This window comes from Cuculus canorus, chromosome 22, assembly GCF_017976375.1.
Source record: "Cuculus canorus isolate bCucCan1 chromosome 22, bCucCan1.pri, whole genome shotgun sequence".
NCBI lineage: Eukaryota > Metazoa > Chordata > Aves > Cuculiformes > Cuculidae > Cuculus > Cuculus canorus.
In genome coordinates, this window is record NC_071422.1 from 2,757,110 (window position 1) to 2,779,075 (window position 21,966).

General features: G+C 55.0%; 1 protein-coding gene across 1 annotated transcript in view; it reads right to left on the reverse strand.

The window, feature by feature from the left end:
- Positions 1-16,953: 16,953 nt before the first annotated feature.
- Positions 16,954-21,966, reverse strand: part of FOXO6 (forkhead box O6) — a 43,317-nt gene continuing 38,304 nt past the window's right edge. The window contains exon 2 of the mRNA XM_009565770.2: positions 16,954-20,284. Coding sequence (XP_009564065.1) covers positions 18,872-20,284 — 1,413 coding nt within the window. The 3' untranslated portion in view covers positions 16,954-18,871. The remainder of the gene's footprint in view (positions 20,285-21,966) is intronic.

Consider the following 21,966-nt stretch of genomic DNA (forward strand, 5'->3'; position numbering starts at 1 on the left):
GATGGGCATCTCTGATCTCACATCTGCTGATACCAACAGCCCTTGGACAACAAAGCGCTGCTGCCTGGTCACCTCACCCAGCAGACACAGGCATACAGCAGCAGGATTTTTGCCCTGGGGACATCCCTGACGTCCCCTAATAAACCCTTCTTCTTGCAGATTGCTGGAGCAACTGGGGCTTGTGGGGTGACTTTGGAGAAGCTGAGTTCTTCGTATCTCACTCAGGTCCAGATGACCACCCAGTATCCAACTAGAGCAGAACATGGGCAGTATTGCCGAGTGAGGCGAAGCTTCTGCAGGAACAAGGAGGACTCATCCCTGCTGTCTGCAAAGAGGAGTTCTTGCTTTGACTGCAGGTTCTTCTGGATGGTCATCCCTGGCCACATGGGTCTGTCCAGCACAGGACTCCATGGGATCTTATGTGCCATGGGCAGATTTTTATCCTTATCTCAAGCAGTTGGAGATTAGAGCATAGAAATAATGGCAGAGCAGTTACTGTGGGGAAACACCTACCAGACACTCGCCAGGCAGAGATGTGTATGTCCTGTTTGTACCCTCAACCTGGGGCAAATGAGGGAGCAAGATGTTCACAGCAGGATTTGAAGGAAGGTTTGGGTATGCTGGAGCAGGATTCGCAGCTTCTCCATTCTTTATTCTGCTTCTGTATCAGCCATGGCATGGGGTTGTCAGGCGGGGGGTGACTATCTTGAAGGGTCCTTGAGGTGCAGTAATGACCCTCTGAAGACACAGAGAAAACATCCAGCATCTTCAGAGCCGCCAGAGCAAGGAGCACTCCCCTTAAATAACATTGACTGGGGCCAAGAGCATGCACAGGTTTTTGTGCATAGTCAAGAACTGAGAAGCATTTTGGCCACCACCCTCACACCACCTGGGCAAACAAGAAGAGTGTGTCTGTGGAGAACCAGAACCTACCCAACCAGAGAGGCCAGACCTTGCTGAGGAAGGTGTTCAGTGATCTCCTGTGTAAGAATTTTATCTGGAGAACTCTTGGCAGATCAGCTGGAGTCTCCAGTAGGTTGGAGTTGGATTGGGAACTGCAGGAGCACACCCCAGCACCAGGCACCACTGGACTGCCTTGCTTGCTGCTCCACATACCCGTGTCCCTGGCCAGCTTGTCCTCCTTCTGCTAATACCCGAGTCAGGTCAGGACTCAAATGGTCACTTGGTGGAGGGGAGAATGACCAAGTCTGTAGAAGAAGGCATTTCTGAGCTGCTCAGATATGGGTGATTGAGTGAACTCCCTGAAAAGGCTCATTGGCTCTGGCTTATAGGGGTTTATTTTCTCACTTGTGTGTGTATATGCAGCAAATGTGAATGCAAGCAGGCATTTAAAGATAAAACTGGTGTTAATAATAACAATTATGATAATGCTGCCACCAAGAATAACAGTGCAAACACTGACAGAGGGAGGGCAGGAGATGCCTGGTTCTAACAAATGTGTGTGCTTGGAGAGCTGCAGCTGGCCAACGGTTCACGCAGGGGCTGGCTGGGTAACCAGGATGCTGCCACCCAAAGCTGTGGTCCTGGGGATCCACGCATGCCCACCACAGCCATCCAATAGTCACAGCACTGATACAAGGCTGGAAACAGGCAGAAATTGTGTCAGCATCCCTGGAAAACTCTGGGATGGATTAGGGCCGTGGAGATGATCCAAGGGCTGGAGCACCTCCCATACGAGGGCAGGCTAAAAAAGTTGGGGTTGTTCATCCTGGAGAAGAGAAGGCTCCAGAGAGACCTTAGAGCAGCTTCCAGTACTGAAAGGGGCTCCTGGAAAGCTGGAGAGGGGCTCTGGATCAGGGATTGTAGGGAGAGGATGAGGTGGAACAGTTTTCAGCTGAAAGAGGGGAGATTGAGATGAGATCTCAGGAAGAAATGTTTTGCTGTGAGGGTGGGGAGGCCCTGGCCCAGGCTGCCCAGAGCAGTGGTGGCTGCCCCATCCCTGGAGGGGTTCCAGGCCAGGTTGGATGGGGCTTGGAGCAACCGAATCCAGTGGGAGGTGTTCCTGGCATGGCAGGGGTTGGAACTGGATGGGCTTTTAGATCCCTTCCAACCCAAACCATTCCATGATTCTAGGATTTCGGGGTGTTGGTGCAGGTCCTGAATTGGAGATGGCCATGAAGGCAGGAGTTGTGCTTGGTCACTCCTGGCTGCGAGGGGCTTTGTTGCAGGGAGGGATGAGCGTGTGTGTGTGTGTGTGTGTGTGTGTGTGCACCAATGAGGGCAAAGCTGGGTCTCAGGCCATTTCTCTTCCCGGAACCAAACCTGCCCTGTCCCTCCCCATCCCAGGTGACTATGTGATCACTCTACAGTTGTTTCCCTTCTGTCTTTTGTCAGCAAGCTCTGTCCTCCCCTGTTGCGTAAGTTCTGGTTCTCCATGGGCACACTATTCTTGTTTACCAGGATGGAGTGAGGGTGGTGGGTCCAAAGCACTTTGCAGTCCTTGACTGTGAACTGAAAGTGTTCTCAGGCCCTGGCAGAGGCTGCCCAGGAGGTGACTGAGTCCCCATCCTTGGAGGGGTTTAAAAGATGGGCAGATGAAGTGCTCGGGGATCTAGTTTAAGAATGGACAGGTACAGTTGAACTTGATGATCTCAAAGGTCTTTTCCAATCTAGAGACTCTGTATGATTCTATATATGAAAACCCAGCACAGGAGATGGAGTTTTACCATCACTTCGGAGCAACTGCGCTTTTAGGTTTCTTCCAAGACTCACACCAGGGCTGCCTCTCTGCATGTGTGGTCTCTTGGACTGTGGAGCACTCATAAATAAATAAGGGGAAAAGTTCTTAATCTTCATTCGAAAGCTCCTGGTATCACAATGAAGCAGCACAAAAGCCATCTTATTAGCCCCAAGTGCAAAATGCTGCCTTTTCTTGCAGAAGCTCATTAATTGCAGGTCACCATTCAACAAGAAAGATGAGGCACTTGAGTTCTTCAGGCTCTCATTAGCCACAGAGCTGAACAGTATGTGTGAAATTAACAGTCACCTGAGTACCTCTATAATTTCATAATTATTAGGCCTAATGGGTTAGTCTCTGCCAAATGGGTTTAACTCCTTCCTCGCCAAAGCAGGGAACCGCACGAGATGCCAAGGTTGGCGTCTTTCATCGGTTTGAGAACCATTTCACAGCTTTCTTGGGGAAATAATAATAAGAAGGGGAACTTTCCAGGATCATGTACTGTTTGCATTTTTTAACATATGTTTAGTTTTTAATTATTCATATCCAGCGCGCCAAGGAAGCCGATAGCCTGCATCCCGGCGAGTGGGTGAAAGAGCTTTCTCTGCAAAGGGATTTTAATTGGTTTTAAAATGTGTTCCACGTGTGTGTTTATATTTGCCTGTATGTGTGAGAGTTGAGCCTTTGGTTTCTCTTCTCCTAGATGATTACATTACATTATTTCCCGTCTCTTACATTTTTATTTATCTTAGGCTTAAAAAGCAAAATCAGAGCTGAGATTTCTGTCTCTGCTTTTGAACTCAAGGATCTTGGAAATGGCTCTGCCTTTTAATGGGGATTTTCTCCTACTTGAAACCAGCTCAGACAAGAAGCCTGAGGGGAAGGCTGCCTCTCACCTCCAAGTAGCTAATTGTTTTCCTTGCCTTTTGTCTCCTATTCAGAGTGTGAGTGCCTCGTGCCAGGTGGGAACATGCACAGCACCACCATCCCCAGTTTGGAGCTCCTTTATTTGGGGAGCTCCATCTCCTCAGCCACACATTGTACCATGTGAGAGATGCACCAGGCATCCCTCTCTACCCCTACAACCTGGGGAAACAGCCCCTTCCCTCACCGGTGCTGCTCATACTGTGAGGATGTCCCTCTCCCCTTATTTCATCCTTGCAAAGACTGGATCCAGGCAGAGGGTGGCTACTCAGACCAGCCCCAAACACACAGCACATTTGGGACCTGTGAATTAAAGCTGTTTCTTTAAAACACCTCTGCATTCACCCCAGAACGGGTCATGCTGGGAATCACAGAGTCGTAGAATTGTTTGGGTTGGAAGAGACCTCAAAGCCCATCCTGTCCTAACCTTCCTGCCATGGGCAGGGACACCTCCCACTGGATCAGGGGCTCCAAGCTCCATCCAACCTGGTCTTGAACCCCTCCAGGGATGGGGCAGCCACCACTGCTCTGGGCAACCTGGGCCAGGGCCTCCCCACCCTCACAGCAAAACATTTCTTCCTAAGATCTTATCTCAATCTCCCGTCTCACAGTTCAAAACCCTTCCCCCTCATCCTACCCCTGCAAACCCCTCCCCAGCTTTCCTGGAGCCCCTTTCAGCACTGAAAGCTGCTCTAAGGTCTCCTCGGAGCCTTCTCTTCTCCAGACTGAACAACCCCAACTCTCTCAGCCTGTCCTTATTAGGGAGGTACTCCAACCCTTGCATCATCTCTGTGGCCTCTTCTGCAACTGTTCCAACAGATTTATGTCCTGAGGACTCCAGAACTGACTTATGGCTCCAGGTGAGGTCTCACCTGAGCAGAGTAAGGAGGCATAGAGAATGCTGTGGTGTCCTCCAAACCCAGGTTATAATCCCCTTTTCCGCTGCTTTCAACCTCAATGGGACCTTTGGCAGTGATGTGAGAACGCAGGCTACATAAAATCCAGGAAGATGTTTAAAGTCCTCCTTAGTGCCTTGTTTTGTATGTGGTATCTCAGCTCTGGAGACTGAAGGTTGTGCTGGTTCTGGCATTTCTTGCTGCATGGCTGGGGATGATGGCAGAAATAGTGAAGGAGAACTCTGGCTTGAAGGGACCCATCCAACAGGGTCCAACATGCTCTCGGCTGCAGGATTAAACCCTGAGAGCTCCTGTTCATCAGTCTTTGTGGCCCAAATGGCTGCAAATGTCTTAACAGAAGACAGCCAAGACCCGCAAGGAGTGACTGTCCATGAGCCAGCTCTGTGTGCACATCTTCCCTTCTCTGAAGGCTTCCAGTATCACCCCAAAGAGGTACGAGATGTCATAGCATGCTGCTGTAGAGAGTATCCACTCCCTGCCTGGAGAAGGGCAGCACCAGCCCCACGTTCTGCCCAACTCCGGCCCACAGTCCCCACTGGCTCTTTCATGGTATCACATTTTAGAAGTCGTGGGGTTTTTGGACTGATACTGCCCTGAAACGTGTTTCATTGCACAAGGGCTAAGTAAAGAGGGCTTGGGGTTTGAATTCCAGGACTGCACTGAAGGTGAGCAGTTGGTAGGACCACACAATGTCTGTGACACAACAAGTTCATGGGGTGCCCCAGGGCTGGGAATCCCGTGGCCGGGTGGTCACGGCACCAGCAGGGGAGAACCCCGGAATGCTGGTTCCCAGTGGGTTTCACAGGACCCTATTTGAGAAGGGAACCAGCTGGGATACCTGCGGGCCATCGAAAAAGAGACCCTGGGAGCCGAACACTTGGATGGACACCAGCATCAGAGCCTGTGAGCTAATACCTTCCTGGCGGCGTTTAATTCCCTGTGCTGCCTGTGCTGGGAGATCAAGGCTGGGAGAAGGGAGGGTCTTGCTTCACTTAGGTGCTGGAGAAATGTCTCCTTCGATGATATTTCACCTTACCTCTCCTTGCCACATCTGTCAACTTCTGCTAATTACTGAGTTTGCTATCACCCTCTGCACTGATGTGAAGGGTAGGAAAAAGAGAAAAAGGAGGTTAAGGGATTCTACAATTATAAATGATGTCTGGCAGGCTAAGGTACCATATAATGCATTATAAGCACTTAAAAAGCTAACCCATTCTGTCTTCTTTCTTTGGCATAAATAATGGCTTTTTTATGAATAAATCATGCAGCCAAGGTCTCTGAAAATAGCAGGAACCTGGAGCAGAATGTCTCCATCCTCATTTTTGCTAGGACAGCAGAGAAGTCAGCAATCCACTCCATCACCCTTGATAAACCAGGGCGAGCGCAACTCTCAGTAATGAAATAGGGAGATAAAGTTTCGGGAGGGCGAGCGGGGCAGGGGGATATTTCTGCCAAAGCACCGATTGCACCCGGGCTCCAAATGAAACATAATGGACTCGGAGGAGATAAGCATTTTTTTTCTGCCCCATGAATAAAGCAAGACCTCATAACTCATAGACAGGCAAAGCTGCCAGCAACTTAAAAGTGCTTCCTTCTGCTTCTGGTTTGTATTTCCTTTTAATGAAGCTCCTCCGAAGCCGAGGGGGGGCTCAGAAGTGGGGCTGGAAGCACGCCCTGCCTTTGCGTGTGTGGAGCCGGACTCGCCGCAGGCGGTGGGGAGGGCTGGGGGGTAGTGGGAGCCACCCAGACCTCGGCACAAAGGGCTTGCAGCTGCGCTGCGTGCGGGAGAGGCTGCCCGGCAGAGAGGGAGGTCTTCCTGCACTCCGAGATGAAGGTTCGAGGGGCGCATGGGGCCTCTGCTCAGCCCTTGCACCTCCTGCACCCTGCTTTGTATCCTCCTGCTTGGTCTCTCCTCTCCGGGGAGGTGGACACCCAACTGTCCCCCCTGCAAAAGATCCTTTCTGGCTCCCAGGTCCAGCAGGAGATGTCTCGCTCTGTCCATCCAAAGGGTGGAGATTTGGAGGATGCCTTGGAGGTCACACGTGGTCTGAGCATCACAGGTCAGACTCCACATCCCAGCCCTGGGTGCTGGGCTCTGCTGGATGCCAGGTTTCCCCTCCAAGTACAACTTACGCTCTGGCTTGTGAGAAGCCAGTGAGGAAAAGCTCATCCTGTAAAAGTACTTCTCCAGAGGGTGCAGGGGTAGGAGTTCCTGCCCGTACTCACCCTGGAATCCTCAACATAAGGAGGAGATGGAGCTGTTGGAACAGGTCCAGGGGAAGCTACAAAGATGATCAGAGGGCTGGAGCACCTCCCATACTACTTGAGGTTGTTCAGCCTGGAGAAGAGAAGGCTCGGAGGAGACCTTACAGTGACCTTCCAGTACCTGAAGGGGGCTAAGAAAGCTGGGGAGGGGCTGTTAACAAAGGCTTGTGGTGGTAGGACGAGGGGCAATGGGTATAAACTGGAGAGGGGCAGATTTAGGCTGGACATAGGGAGGAATTTCTTCACCATGAAAGTGGTGAGACATTGAAACAGGTTGCCCAGGGAGGTTGTGGCTGCCCCATCCCTGGGGGTGTTCAAGGCCAGGTTGGATGGGGCCTTGGGCAGCCTGAGCCACTGGGATGTCCCTGCCCATGGCAGGGGGGTTGGAACTGGATGATCTTTAATGTTCCTTCCAACTCAAACTGTTCTATGATTCTATAATTCTATGACTCTGTAACTCTATGCATCATTCAATGAGGTTGGGATTCACGTCCACCCCAGATCCCCCACGGATCTCCTGCAGGATGGAGGTTGCAGACCAGATCCAGGCTCTCAGCCCACAGCCGTCTGTTCCCCGGCACAAGTCATGACTGTCAGAACCTGTGAAGCACTTTTGGGCCTCCAGGCCTCCCACATCTCTCCGTCATCTCCTGACCTGCAGCACCACAACTCATGATGTGTTCCCCGACAGAGGGACTCCCCGTCACTGCTCCTGCCTCATGCCTGGAGGAAAGCAACACAGGGTTGAGGGCACTGCCCCGAGAATGCTGGATGGAATCGGGGTGCTGGGTGTCACCCCTCAGCTCACGCTCAGAGGGAAGCAGCCCTTTTTCCTCAGTAGGCCACATTTTCATTGCAGCCTTCAATTTCCTCAGGCCAACGGACAGATTTGCAGTCAAATCCTTTCCAAGCACAAGCAGATCCAAGTGACCTCCTTCAAGAGGGGCTGGAGCTCAAGGTAGAGATGAGATTTGTATTTACAAGAGCTTAGCACCTGCCAGCTGTAGCACAGTCACATGGTCTGCACTCCAGAGCAGCAAGTTGGGACCAAACATCCAGTGGTGACAGGGGCAAAGGTGTTTGCTACCAGAGAGCTCTGCCTTGACCAGCGGGTTGTGGCCCCAGAGTTTCAGAGAACTGCAGAATCAAGGAATGGTTTGGGTTGGAAGGGACTTCAAAGCCCATCCAGTTCTACCCCCTGCCATGGGCAGGGACACCTCCCACTGGATCAGGGGCTCCAAGCCCCATCCAACCTGGCCTGGAACCCCTCCAGGGATGGGGCAGCCACCACTGCTCTGGGCAACCTGGGCCAGGGCCTCCCTACCCTCATAGGAAAAAAATTTCTTGCTAAGATCTCATCTCAATCTCCCCTCTTTCAGCTGAAAACTGTTCCACTTCATCCCATCTCTGCACCCCCTGTTCAAGAGCCCCTCCCCATTTTTTCTGGAGTCCCTTTCAGTCCTGAAAGCTGCTCTAAGGTCTCCTCGAAGTCTTCTCTTCTCCAGGATGAACAACCCCAACTCTCTCAGCCTCTCCTCATACGGGAGGTGCTCCAGCCGTCGGATCACCTCCAAGGCCTCCTCTGGACTCGCTCCTACAGCTCCATGTCCTTCGTGTGCTGAGGACTCCAGGTACAATTTTTTGGGGCCCAGCCCAGGGTGCTGGAAGGATTGGAATGAGGATGCAGTGATCATCGCCCACGCTGGGCTCCACAGTCCTGCCCAGGCAGTGCTCTCTGCAGCTCTGCACCAAACCCTCCGCAGCGGCAGCAGCACAGGGCAGGCAGGAAGGCCAGGAGCCCGCAGACTCACTGACTATTAATCAGCCCACCACAAGCCCTGAAACCCTCCTCTCGGGGCCATGGATTGAATTATGGCTGCAAGAGGAGCTGCAGGGCTTGGGCTCTCCAGAGCCGACCGGGAGCTGCAGGGGCTGGGATTGGTGCTTGGGGTGCACAGGTCAGGTCTGGGCAGCTCCCAGCAGCCTGGAAAGGCAGAACTCCAGCCTGTCCTTGGAGGAGGATTAAGTGTAGATGGTGGGGAACACAGAGCAGGAAAAATCTAGGGGGGTTAGGGAGAATGGCTCTAAGAGCAGGGGGAATGGCTATTGGAAAGGGGAAGATTTAGACTAGGCATGATGAGGAATTTATTCACAATGAGGATGGTGAGACACTGGAACAGGTTGCCCAGAGAAATGGTGGCTGCGGAAAGGGGCTCCGGGAAAGCTGGGGAGGGGCTCCTGATGAGGAAGTGCAGGGATGGGACAAGAGGGAATGGTTTTCAACTGAAAGAGGGGAGACTGGGATGAGATCTTAGGCAGAAATGTTTTGCTGTGAGGGTGGGGAGGCCCTGGCCCAGGTTGCCCAGAGCAGTGGTGGCTGCCCCATCCCTGGAGGGGTTCCAGGTCAGGTTGGATGGGGCTTGGAGCCCCTGATCCAGTGGGAGGTGTCCCTGCCCATGGCAGGGGGTGGGACTGGATGGGCTTTGAGGTCCCTTCCAACCTAAACTGTTCTATGGTTCTATGATTCTATGAAAAAACAGTTAGTGAAGTGGTCAGGGCTGTGCTGAGCAGGGCGGATGCTGGGGCGTATTTGCAGAGCAGACCCCTGGCACAACACTCTGCCATCGGGGTCACAGCTGCCCTATTCCCTTGGAGGGAGCTTTGGGAGGCAGCACTGCACCTTTGCACCCCAGGGACACACCTGAGTCTCTCTCTGGTCACTGAGGACCTGACCTCTGGGGACATTATGGGCAGCTTCCCAAGGGGGATCAATCATAGAATCACTCAGTGGGAAAAGACCTTTGAGAACATCAAATCCACCCATACCCATCCACTACAAAAAGGGTAAACAGCAGCTCCCCATGCGTGCACTTACCTGTGCATGCACACACTGCTCAGAGGGCCTCTCTCCAATTATTCTGGATGGTGAGATGTGGGCACAGCCCCAAAGCCACCTCTGTGCGGCTGTGGCACACACAGTCACCAGCACCTTGGTGCCCGTGGGCTCCACTGGAAGTTTGATTCACTTTGAGCTGTGTCCTGCCTTGGCTGCTCAGCAAAACACCCTCAGGGGGCTGCGAGGTGCAACACAGCTGATGTAAAAGAGTCTGTGTCGTGTGCATGTGGGTGCAGGCTCGCCCACAGCCTGTGAGAAGTGTGCACCCCTCCTCCTGCAGCCTCCGCAGGGCGACAGCCTTTGCACAATCTGTGCTCCCGCAATGTGCCTTGCACGTCCCACCGGTACCCGACCCCCGCACACACACGCACACACACACAGAGTCCTGTCCTGCACTCACAGGCTGTGGACAGAAGCTTTTCATGCTTTCCTAAAGCTCCCTGATGCTTTCCCAGCAGATCCTTCCCTCTCTCCCCTTGCTTTTGCTGCAGGGAAATTAAGGTTTCCTGGGGTCAGCACAAATGGCATCATAGGATCCTGGAATGGTTTGGGTTGGAAAGGACCTCAAAGCCCATCCAGTTCCACCCCCTGCCATGGGCAGGGACACCTCCCACTGGATCAGGGGCTCCAAGCCCCATCCAACCTGGCCTTGAACCCCTCCAGGGATGGGGCAGCCACCACTGCTCTGGGCAACTTTGGCCAGGGCCTCACTCATCATGAAGAATTTCATCCTAATGTCTAATCTAAATCTTACCCCGTCCAATTTAAAGCCATCCCCCTCATCCTATCACCTCGTGCCATTGTAAAAAGTCCCTCCTCAGCTTTCCTGGAGTCCCTTTCAGCACTGGAAGCTGCTCTAAGGTCTCCTCAGAACCTTCTCTTCTCTAAGCCTGTCCTCATAGCAGAGGTGCTCCAGTCCTCGGATCATCGTCATGTCCTCCTCTGGACCCGTTCCAACAACTCCATCTCCTTCTTATGTTGGGGATTCCAGAACTGGACACAGGACTCCAGGTGGGTTGGGGAGGCTCTTCCCTCCTCCTCCAGGTCTCCCAGCCTGGTTACAGGCACCACGTCCCATCCAAGAAGGCACAGCGGAGGATGCAGAGGAGGGAGAAGCTCCCACTGCCCTCGTGCTGTCTCATCTGTCCTGCCTGTGCCGGCAGCCCCCAGGCCAGGTGGTTGGTTTGATTCCTTGGGCTTAATTCAGCAAAAGCAGCTTGTGATGTTCCTCCTCCTCCCTGGGGTGGGCTGCTCATTTTTGCCCCACAAGACAATGCCCTCTTTCAAAAACAAAGAAATTATAAAGTACATATGAACATATGGTAACATATATTCTAGGCTGCCTATGTGGCCAATTTTCTGTATGTTACCATATGGTGCAGCGTATTTAGCAAAAATATAACTTGACTGTTTCTCTTTCCATATGGGGATTCTTTTGCCTTAATTAATAACATTGAGCAAAAACTCTTTCTAAGGTTTCCAAGATTTCTGCAAGGGAATATCTTATGACAGACACATGCTCCTCAAGGCTTTCCTCCTTATTTGTCTCTAGCCTTCTGTCCTCATCCTCTTCCGCATGCTCCAAGGGCTTCTGGGGATGCATCTGGGATGGCGGGGAGGGGGCTGCTGCACCCCGGCTTGGCTCTCATCCTGCCAGCACTCATGGGAGCCCTTGTCCTTTCCCAGGACCTGACCTTGAGCTCCAGGGGTGAAGTAGCAATGCGCCTGCAGGCTGGATCCCTCCAGCTCATCCAGGAGCTTTGAGGAGCCCAGATAACAAACCGCAGGGGCAGTGGGGAAGCTGCTGGTGCAGCGGAGAGAGCATTCACTGCCACGCAGGGACTGCTGTCTTCAAAGGAGTGGGAAGCAGCACACTTGCAGCTCTCCAATTAAGCTTCTCAAGTGCCAGCTATCTCATTTAGTAGTAAAATATGTGAAAGCATCCTCCCAGGACAAGCCTGCAGCCAATGGCAGTGAGGTGAAACCAGCCCTGGTTCTGTCGAGGTGGGATGGGGTGGGAAGGGTCAGAGGTGGAGCCCCAGCTGCTGGATACCCTCCTGCTTTCCCTGTCCGAGCCTGTAAACGAAGACAAATCTCTCTGAAGCTCCAGATGTGCCCCTATGCCCCATGGAGCCAGCCCTGACTCACAGGCAGCAGGCAGAACAGAGCTGGTTTGGGTGGGAGTTGGGAGCAGCAGGAGAGATGCTGGATTTCCACCTCCCCACATTCCCTGAGTCTCGGGGGGGGCGGGGGTGGGGGTGTTGCTGCTCTCTCTTTCCTCCCCCTGCACACTCTGAGGGGTGGGAAGGGACATAGGCAGTGCATGGGGTGACTCAGCTTTGCTGGAGGGCTGGAGGGATGATCCCGTCTCTCCTGCTCAGCAGGAGCACCTTCCAGCCAGACACCACTTCCCATGGAGCTGCCCCTGTTCCACCTCCCACCAGCGTGGAGATCTCTGGTGATGCTTTGCTGGAATGGTCTCAGCCTTCTTTGTTTCCCAAGCCCTCTTTCCTACTCCTGGGATGGACAAGGGCAGCGGTGGCTTGCAGCTGGGCGTGAAGGTGGTGGGTGCTTGGCTTTCCCTGCTCTTCACTGAGTGCACCCAGGGCAGCCCCAGTGAAAACCCTTTTGGGGACAGAATCAAGACTTCAAGGTTCATTTAACCAGGACCTCCTCGCTGGGCTGCCTTGGGCGCTCTGGCTCCTCACAACTCAGAGTTCCCCATGACAGAACATTTCTCTCCTGAGGAGGTCAACAGGGATTCTACCAAACCCCCTCTGCCCCTACCCAGCCCATTCATAGAATCATAGAATCACTAGGTTGGAAGGGACCCACTGGATCATCGAGTCCATTCCCTATCCTGCTCCTCCCCATCACCACCTGCCTTCCTGCATCCCTCCCTGCAGCTCTGCACGGATGCTCAAAGGTCCACACTTCTCCTGCTCCTTTGGCAGACCCCCCTCTCTTGGACGTTTTGAGCGTCCTTTGGAGGACAGGTCTCAGGCAGCGCTCTGTGGTGGAGTCTCCATCCCTGGAGGGGTTCAAAACCGTGTAGATGTAGCACTTAGGGGCATGGTTTTAGAAGGCACGGTGGTGTTGAGCTGACGGTTGGGATGAGCTTAGAGGTCTTTTCCAACCTTAATAATTCCATAGTGCAAAGCACATGGGAATTTCCAGGGCCCTGGGAGAGAAGTGAAGGTTGGCCTCATATTTTAAAAGGGGAAGCAGGACGACGTGGGTAATTACAAGTCTGTCAGCCTGACATTGATCCCAGGCAAAATAATGGAACGGCTGATACGGAATGCAATGAATAAAGAATCAGAAAGGGTGATATAATTAATGCCAATCAACAGGGATTTATGGAAAATAGATCCTGTCAAACCGCCTTGACGTCTTTCTTCCTGTTGTTTTGGGTTTCTTTTTTTCTCTTTAAATCCAGGATTACCCAGCAAGAGAGAGGGGTTTGCTGAGGACACGGAGAACAGCAACCGGTCACCTGGTGCCATGTGATGTTTTCTTACAAAACCAGGAAAATCCAACCTCCGCTGTAAGGTGGGTTTGTGCTGGAGATGTCATGGGCTTGGCTGCACAGCAGCAGGCACAAAGTGCCATAGCAGGGTTCCGCAGGGGAGTCTTCTCCTGGCAGATGCAACCAGTGACGGGGAAGATCTGCTGGGATGCTCAAGGTCAGGTTGGATGAGGCTCAGAGCAACCTGATCGAGTTGAAGGTGTCCCTGCTCGCCGCAGGGGGGGTGGTCTGAATGATCTGTAGAGATCCCTTCCAACACAAATCATTCTATGATTCTATGGTATCTGTGTCCCAGCAGGGAGGTCCTTCTAGGAAGTCACCCGTGGGTCCAGGGATGGGTACCAGGGGGGGATTTGTAGAGGACTTCACACCCAGCTGCTGCAGAAAGGACAAAGAACACCAGTGGAAATGGGTAATGTGAATAAAATCTATGTTCCCTCTGTTTTGTGCTCCGGAGTTGCTCCTCCAGAGCCCATGTCTTGTGCTGGGTAGTGTAAGATCTGGGCAGGGATTCTGCAGAACACAGCTGGAGAGTGAAGAGCCTTCTCTTGGTAGAAGTCCATCCTGGTTTCACTCCAGTGAGACAGAAGCCTGCGTGGCACAGACAATACAGAGGAGCGAGGGGCTCTGTGGTCCCCTTTGCCTCCTGGCCCAGCAGTCTAGGAAACCTGCATGATGCACCCACCTCTGTGCTGTGTGCTGAGGGGGTCTCTGCTCCTCCAGACCCCACTGAAGCTGCTGTATCCTCCTCTGCCTCGCAGTGGTAGCTCATGCAACGGTATTCAAGTCATAAACCCCTTTCTGGTGTCTTCTACTCCAGGTCCGATTGCACCAGCCTCAGTTCTGCCTTGCTCCTACAAAATGCTGAGCTAACCCCAGTGTGGAGCCGACCCCTCATCTGCTGGTTTGCTGTGACCACCGCAGCTTTGCCAGCCCAGTAACCTCTGCCAATGCTGCCAGCAGGGATTCTGTGTTGCGTTGCAGGTTTCCTTGCAGCAAAGTGTGTGTTGCTTCATGTCAAGTACATGGAAACACACATGAAGATCCTGGATCCTGGCGTCCTTCCCCAGATAACACCTTGGTCATGCTCCTCTGCCCCTTTGAGCCCCATGGGATTTGTGCAGTGACATCCTGGTGGGCTTTGGAGCTTGCCATGGCACGTTCAGGTTGCTCCCACCTCTTGTGGGCTTAGAACTCAACTGGCACACCCCACCCCAGCCACCCTCCTGTCCCAGGGAGCTCAGCCACCAAAGAGGGACCCCCCCTGGGTGCCCCCCACCTGGCAGCACCCCTGCTCCAGCCCCAGGCTGTGAACTTGTTGGCTCTGCGGCAGCTCCTGGTGCAGGACACACAGCACCATGCCAGGTCTCCCTGTGCCTCAAGGCAGGATGGTGCCCTCCTGCACCCAGCCGGGTTCACTGCAGGGCTGAAACCCCTCTTCCACTGAGCCGCAGCAATTAGATTCTGCACTAACTGAGTTTTCTGATATGCAAGTCTTTAGTAGTTGAACTCCTCCTTCTCCTTTCATCATTTTGTTGAGGTCTGACTGTAGGGACCACCTTACAGGGATGTGCCAGGCCTTTGGGAGCCCCTCCAAGGCATGACCACCCTGCCACACTAACAACGTATTCTCCAAGTCACCGAAAGGGGATGGTCCCGCTCTGCTCTGCACTGGTGCAGCCTCACCTTGAGCACTGGGTGCAGTTCTGGGCGCCACAGGGTAAAAGAGGGAGGCAAAGGAGGAGCAGCTGAAGTCACTGGGTCTGTTCAGTCTGGAGGAGACTGAAGGGACACCTCGTTGCACTCTGCAGCTTCTTCACAAGGGGAGGAGGAGAAGCAGGCGCTGAGCTCTTCTCTTTGGCAACCAAAGACAGGACCAGAGGGAATGGCAGGAGGATCCCAGGGGAGGGTTAGGTTGGACATTAGGAGAAGGTTCTTCCCCCAGAGGGTGGTGGAGCCCTGGAACAGCTCCCAGGGAAGCAGTCACGGCTCTAAGCCTGACAAGATTCCAGCAGCGTTTGGCCAACGCCCTCAGCCCCACGGTGTGAATGTTGGGGTTATCCTGTGCAGGGACAGGAGTTGAACTCAATGATTCTTGTGGGTCCCTTCCAGCTCAGGACATGTTATGATTCTATGAAAAGTCCACCAGTGGTCAAAAACCGGGTGCCTCGAGCCTCCTCACCAGGACTCCTCATGCCTGCACTTCACTACATGGCAGAGACATGGGGGCAATGCCAGACTCAGAAGAGCAGAAAGATACTTCGCCTGCCACACCAGCGAGTGGAGGTGGCTGAACTGGTCCCAGCGGGAGTTGTCCCTGCCCATGGCAGGGGGTTAGAACTGGATGGGCTTTGAGGTCCCTTCCAACCCAACCCATTCCAGGATTCTATGAACCCAGGCTCACGCAGGCACTGAAAGGCAGCAATCCCGCCTTGTAATATTTAAAACGATTTTATTCATGAAAATATGCTGTACAATGCACTATACACAGTTCTTTACATTGCCACATACACAAACTCTAATAGCACGATCAAGAAAGTTACCATTGCCTACGATAGATGCGTGGTGAGAGATGACGCCTGTCAGAGACCCTCCCCCCAAGTCTGTACAGTTATAAATACGAGGGAAAGGACGGACCGCAAACCGCCCAACGAAGCAAACCGGTGGGGCCCCCTCTATGCCATCTCCTCGCTCCGGGCAGGGCTGGGGGGGAGCAGGGCTGGGAGCAGAGGACACTCCTCCCCAAAGGCTGTCCCTGTAGGGTTGAGGGGGGCAGGAGGGAGACAGGGGATGGAGCGGGAGGCTGAAGCCGATCAAGGTGGGTTGAGGTGAGCTGGGGTGGCTCTTTCCTAAAAGACAACCCAAAACTTCGAAGATGGGTGAAGAAAGCCCCGGTTTCCCTTTCTCCATGCTCACAGTGGTGGGAGCCTCCAGGGGCACTGCCTGACCACCCCCAGCCCCGGCACTCCCGTGTCACCACCCAGCACCCCTCGATCCCTCACCTCCGCTCCCCTCTGTCACGGCGGGGCCAGCCCGTCTCGCCTCCCCCTCCAGTCACCCCCCGTTTCCCTGGGGTCCCAGCCGCTTTGGGGGGGTCTCGGTGCCCGCCTGCCGCTGCCCTGCCGTCCCTCGCACCGCACGACGACTGTACACACGACGCTTACCAACACGACTCCACCGCACACACGACAACCCCACGGTCACGAACCACAAAGACAGCTTCGCAATGGGACGTGATGCCCGGGGTGGGGAGGGGGATGCCCGGGGGCACCACGCAGCGGGGCAGGGGACGCGAGCAGGGTGGCGAGGGGGGACAAGGAGGGGGCTTTGCCCTTACTGCTGGTGCGACTTCCCCTCTGTGACATTGGTCAACCCAGATCTGCGACACCAAAGGGGGCTTTTAGAGGGGTCCCTGTACACGAGCATCCCATCTGCAAATGTCCCTGCCTGGAGTGCTGCTGGATGTGTGTCTGGATGCCTGGAAGAACCACTATCCCTTCCCTTTCTCTGTGCTTGGGGGGCAGAGCCCCCCTTTCTCCCATGGGTGCCCTCCCTGCCTCTCCTCCCTCGCAGCGCCTGTGCAGAGCTGGGGTGCTGGGTATTAAATAGAATAACCATTTGCAATCAGTTTTCAACGATTTAAATAGGCCCATAAGGAGAGGTGGGGTATAAAACGAACGCGGTAATGATCCTGACCAAAGAATAATCCTTTTTCTTTAAAAAAAAAAAAAAAAAAGCATTCAAAAAAGATTATATATAATAGAATATATTAAATTCTGTACATGATCAAATAATGTAAACATAATTAATTAACCTGTAAGAATGTCTTGTAGAGACTCTGCCCAGGGCGAAGGTGAACAGTGGCACAAGGGGCTCCTCTGTCACATTTCACCGTGGACACATGGGTCAGGAGAGGAGCAGGAGGTGCCCAACCCGGGGTCCCATCCTGCCCTGGCTTCCCCTGTGGCACGGTGGGACCCAGTGCCCACACCATGGTGGAGGAGGTGGTGCTGAGGCAAGAAGGGAAGAGGTGGGCTGGGAAAAAGGGCTGCTTCAGTGGACTGACCCTTGCTGCAACCCAGGGGCATGGGTGTTAGAGAAAGTCTGTGGCACAGAGCCCTGTGGGACAGAGCAGCAGCTCCCACTGTCTCCTCCCAGCCCTGCCATCTCCTCTGGACCAGCCGTTCATCAGTCCGCCTACCTGCGCCACTCCAAAACCCCGCAGTGGGCAGCTGTGCAGGATGGCAGAGGGTCCCTGGCTCACTCCTGCCCAGCAGAGCACAATGCTCTCGTCCGAGCTGTGCAGGACGGCAGAGGATCTGAGGCGGGTGTAGCTCCCAACGCACGCCAGGACCGCATGTGAAAGGTGATCCCCATCCCCATGAAGCTTCGGGGCGGGTGGGTGTACCAGACTGACTCCTCTTACTGCCACCCCTCCAGACCAGCTCTCCTGTCATCTTGGGGACAGGCAGTGATCCTCTAGGTGCATGCTGGCTGCTCCTGGAGTCACTCCTGAAACAACCTGCAGCCCCCCAGGAGCCCCCCAGCCCCAGCTGTGAACCGCGCAACACCTCTCTGAGCTCTGCATGCAGGGGAAGCAGCGTGTGTCAACTGTGGCCATCGCACCCCTCCCTTCTTCACACACACACATCCCCTGCCTGAAGACATCCCCCCATCATCCAACACCAAGACAAGATGCACAATGGGCAGCCCTCAGCATTGCCCACAACCTCTCTCCTTCCCTCCTTAAGCTCAACTTCGTCTTCCTTCTGATGCAAAAACTTAACGGCAAAAGAGTGCATGAAATCAAATAAATACGCCCCCCCCTCCCTGACCTTGTGAGCTTCCCGGGAGCCTCTGGCATGGGGGACCCATCCCAGCAGCACATCCCTGCAGCAGGACCTCCCAAGCCAAAGCATGTGCACACCCACTTCAGGCAGAGTGACCGTAGCACTTCCAGGCACCTGTGGGCACGCGGGCTGTGGAGATGCTGTCCCCGGGGCTGCAGATTGCATCCCTCCATCACCAGCTCCGCTTGGTAAGAAAACCCACCTGCACTCATGCAAGGAGACCTGCAACGGAGGTGGCTCAGGCGTGTGGGCTTGGCAGAGCTCCGGTCTCCACCAGGATTTAGGGGTACCAAGTCCCCTCTTGCCCTGGGCACAGTCTCCGCTCCTGATACTTTTACTCAGAGGACTCATTTCCTGAGGTGGCTCAGAGCAAAGGGTCCCTTTCCAGTAAGGGATGCCCAGCAGGGGATTCCTACACCACCAGCCGTCACCGCTTTGTCACCCAGCTCAAGGACGAATCAAACCAGCACCATCACAGCAGGGCACTGGGACTGCCTGGAAAGGCTTTCCCTTCCCACTCCCTGCCCTGGACCCGCCTGGCTCCAGCTCCCTCTCCCACCCTCTATCCTCCAGAGGATGCTCAGAGGAGGACTCAGCAGATCGGGCACGCATGGGGGCTGAGGGCCCTACCCCGTCCCAGTAGTTGACCCTATGGTTTGTGTTTCGTGTTTGACCTCAAGCTCAGACCGATGGCTCTGGCCCATCTTAACAAACAAAGGCAGAAGAGAAAGGAAAAAAAAAAGTTAGTCTCAACGTTCCCCTCGTGGCTTCAATGTTCCCCTGGGGCGGGCGTCACCCAGGCACCCAGCTCTGGTTCGTGGGCTGCGGACCCCCTGGCAGCGCGGGCACGTTGAGCCCGTTCTGCGGCGGGAGAGCCGAGTCGAAGTTGAAGTCCATCTCATCACTGTCCATAAAGTCATTCAGGATGATGGACTCCACGTCGCACTCCAAGCTCCCGTTGAACATGTCCAGGTCCAGGTCTGCTGGGAACCTGTCTTGACCCAACACGGGGGGGTGGACGGCCCCCGGGTAGGGGCCCTGCAGCGAATCCAGCAAGCTCATGTGTGCCCCTTGGTTATTAGCGTAGGAATGCAGGTGCCCGTGGTGCGGCATGGCTGTCACGCTGCACGTGTCACTGGGCAAGCTCATAAGGCTGACAGGATTAGCTAAGGCACTGGTGTTGACCGCAGGGTGGTGACCGGCTGGTGACGGGTGGTACAAAGCGTTGCTCTTCATGAGAGAGCCCGAGTGGGACGGGTAGGAGGACAAACCCTGCTCCCCATTCCCGCAGAGCAGCGGGTTGTGTCTGTGGCCACGGGCCGGCACCATGGGGCTGGCCTGCGGCAGGGGCAGGTCCCCCGGGACCATGCTCTCCTTGTGCGCGTAGGAGATGGAGGAGAGCAGGTCCTGCAGCGAGGCGTTCCTGTAGGAGCTGACGGGCGAGAAGGTGGCTTGCTTGTTCTCCTGGATGGTCTGCATGGGCAGGCGACGCATGAGGCTCATGGCCGGTTGGCTGTAGATAGTCCCACAGTAGGTGTTGGTGGCAGCCCCCATGCTGGAGCACTTGGAGTTGAAAGTGAAACTGGAGCTCCGTTGCCGCAGGGCGGCCGGAGGGAGCTGCTGTGAAGGGCTCATGGTGTAGCCATCCTGCAGATCCTCCAGCATGCTCTCCCCAAGGCTCTCGTTCAGGCTGATGGTGCCTGTCAGGTCGGTCAGCCGGGGCAGCTCCACGGAGCAGCGGGCGTTGAGGGAAGGAGACATGGTGCTGGAGGGGCTGGGGTACATCAGCGGAGAGGAGGGCGTTCCGTCATCCTCCTCTAGCTCGTCCGGCTCATGGTTGGACATGATAGGCGACAGGCGCCCACTCAGCGTGCTGGTCGTAGAGTTGGCCCGTGTCCTGAAGTCCGCCCAGGCATCGTATTCGTCGCTGGCGTGGGACGCGGGGCTCTCTGACCACTTGGCTTGCTGGGAGGAAGGGCTGTCCTCCCCACGCTCCTGTGTAACCTGCAGCTGCTTCTTCTTGCTGGCCTTGCCCTTGATCCGCAGGAACTTGCTGTTGTTGTCCATTGAGACTGCCCGCCGGCGGGGCGTCTTCCCCGTCTTGCCCCCCTCGGGGTTCAGCATCCACCAGGAGCTCTTGCCAGTGCCCTCGTTCTGCACGCGGATGAAGCGGGTGTGCAGGGAGAGGTTGTGCCGGATGGAGTTCTGAGGAGACAGCAAGGACAGAAGGGATGGTCAGCAGCCACCACAGGCAGGAGAAGGATGACAGTGCGACTAGAAGGGTACAGGGCATCACAGGGGACCTGGGCTCCATCACCTGGGGCGCAGCTGGAGGGGTTGGGGCTCAGAAGGCTCAGCTGGTGGGTCCCTCCCGCAGCACTGCTGGGCATTTGGGCTCCGGGACCCCATGAGCCATGGCCTTCTGCTGCGCCTATCAGCTACCTATCGTTGGTGTGATTACTGTCATGGCAGGGAGTCGTTATCCTGTGCCCCAGGGACACACAGCAGCCCTGCACCACGCAGGGGTAGGTTTCAGGGGACAGTTCTTCCCTGGCAGAAGTTACTGAGGGACAAGGTGAGGAGTGAACAAAAGCAGGGGCAGAATCAGGACCAGGCACAGGTCCTAGTCTTATCCATCCCTCCCATGCACCCAGTAGAGCCCACTGGGACGCTCCCAGCACAGCCTTGCCCACACGCATCTCTGCAGGGATCTCAGCCCACTCTCCCCACCACCAGGTACCCCACCAGCTCCACAGAGGGATGTCCTTTGCCCACACATAGCTGGGCACCAACCCTCTGGAGCTGGCTCCAAGCCGCTTTCCCTGCCCAGCATCGTTTTACGACATGCTCCCCTCCTTCCTTGTCACCGGGAAGGCAGAAGCGTGAGTGGTGCATTGTAGGCATCACCCCAGCCCAAAGCAACATGTCAGCACCATGCAAAGTGATATCTTGTCCCCAAAATGCCTGTCACCTCCTCCAGCAGGGCTGGAGCCCCAGTGGAGAGGGTCTGGGGCTCTGCCTGCCCGTAGGCTGGTTCTGGTGGCAGGGACAGAGGCACTGACCCCAGCCGAGAGGCTCGGGTACCACAGCATGGTGGGGCTGCAAATCCAACCACAACCGCCGTTGCTCACACAAGGGAATGCTTTCTTCCAAAGACACTTCCAGCTCCCTGCATCCCTATCCAGCACCTCAAGGGGGTTTCCTACTGAGGACAATCATAGAATCATGGAATGGTTTGGGTTGGAAGGGACCTCAAAGCCCATTCTGCCCCACCCTCTGCCATGGGCAGGGACACCTCCCACTGGATCAGGGGCTCCAAGCCCCATCCAACCTGGCCTTGAACCCCTCTAGGGATGGGGCAGCCACCACTGCTCTGGGCAACCTGGGCCAGGGCCTTCCCACCCTCATCGTGAATAGTTTCTTCCTGATGTCTAATCTAAATCTTCTCCCTTCTAATTTAAACCCATTTAACGGCAACACTCCGGTCCTCTTGGCTCCTGCCTTCTGCTGTGGCTTGGAAGCTCACTGGCCGGAGCGGGGATGCCCTCACAGAGGCAGGAGAAGGCAGGGAGTTTGCACCAGGGAACACATCTCAACACACAAATCCCAAGCTGCCACTGCCCTGTGGGGGGACAGGCTGGGGCAACCCTGCACAGATGCCTTCAGGGGAGGAGAAGGGGTGAGGAGATGCTTTCAGGGGAGGAGAAGGGATGAGGACATCTGCCTCCTTGCAGCTGATCCTCTGCAGCTCACACCGCTCCAGCTCCCTGCGCCTCAGTTTCCCCGGGGTCCAGAGAAGAAAGACAAGACAAAGAGCCTAGGGAAGAGCATCCCAAAGAGGCACCAATCCACAGCGGAGACACCAGCAGGGGCTGCCAGAGGGAGGC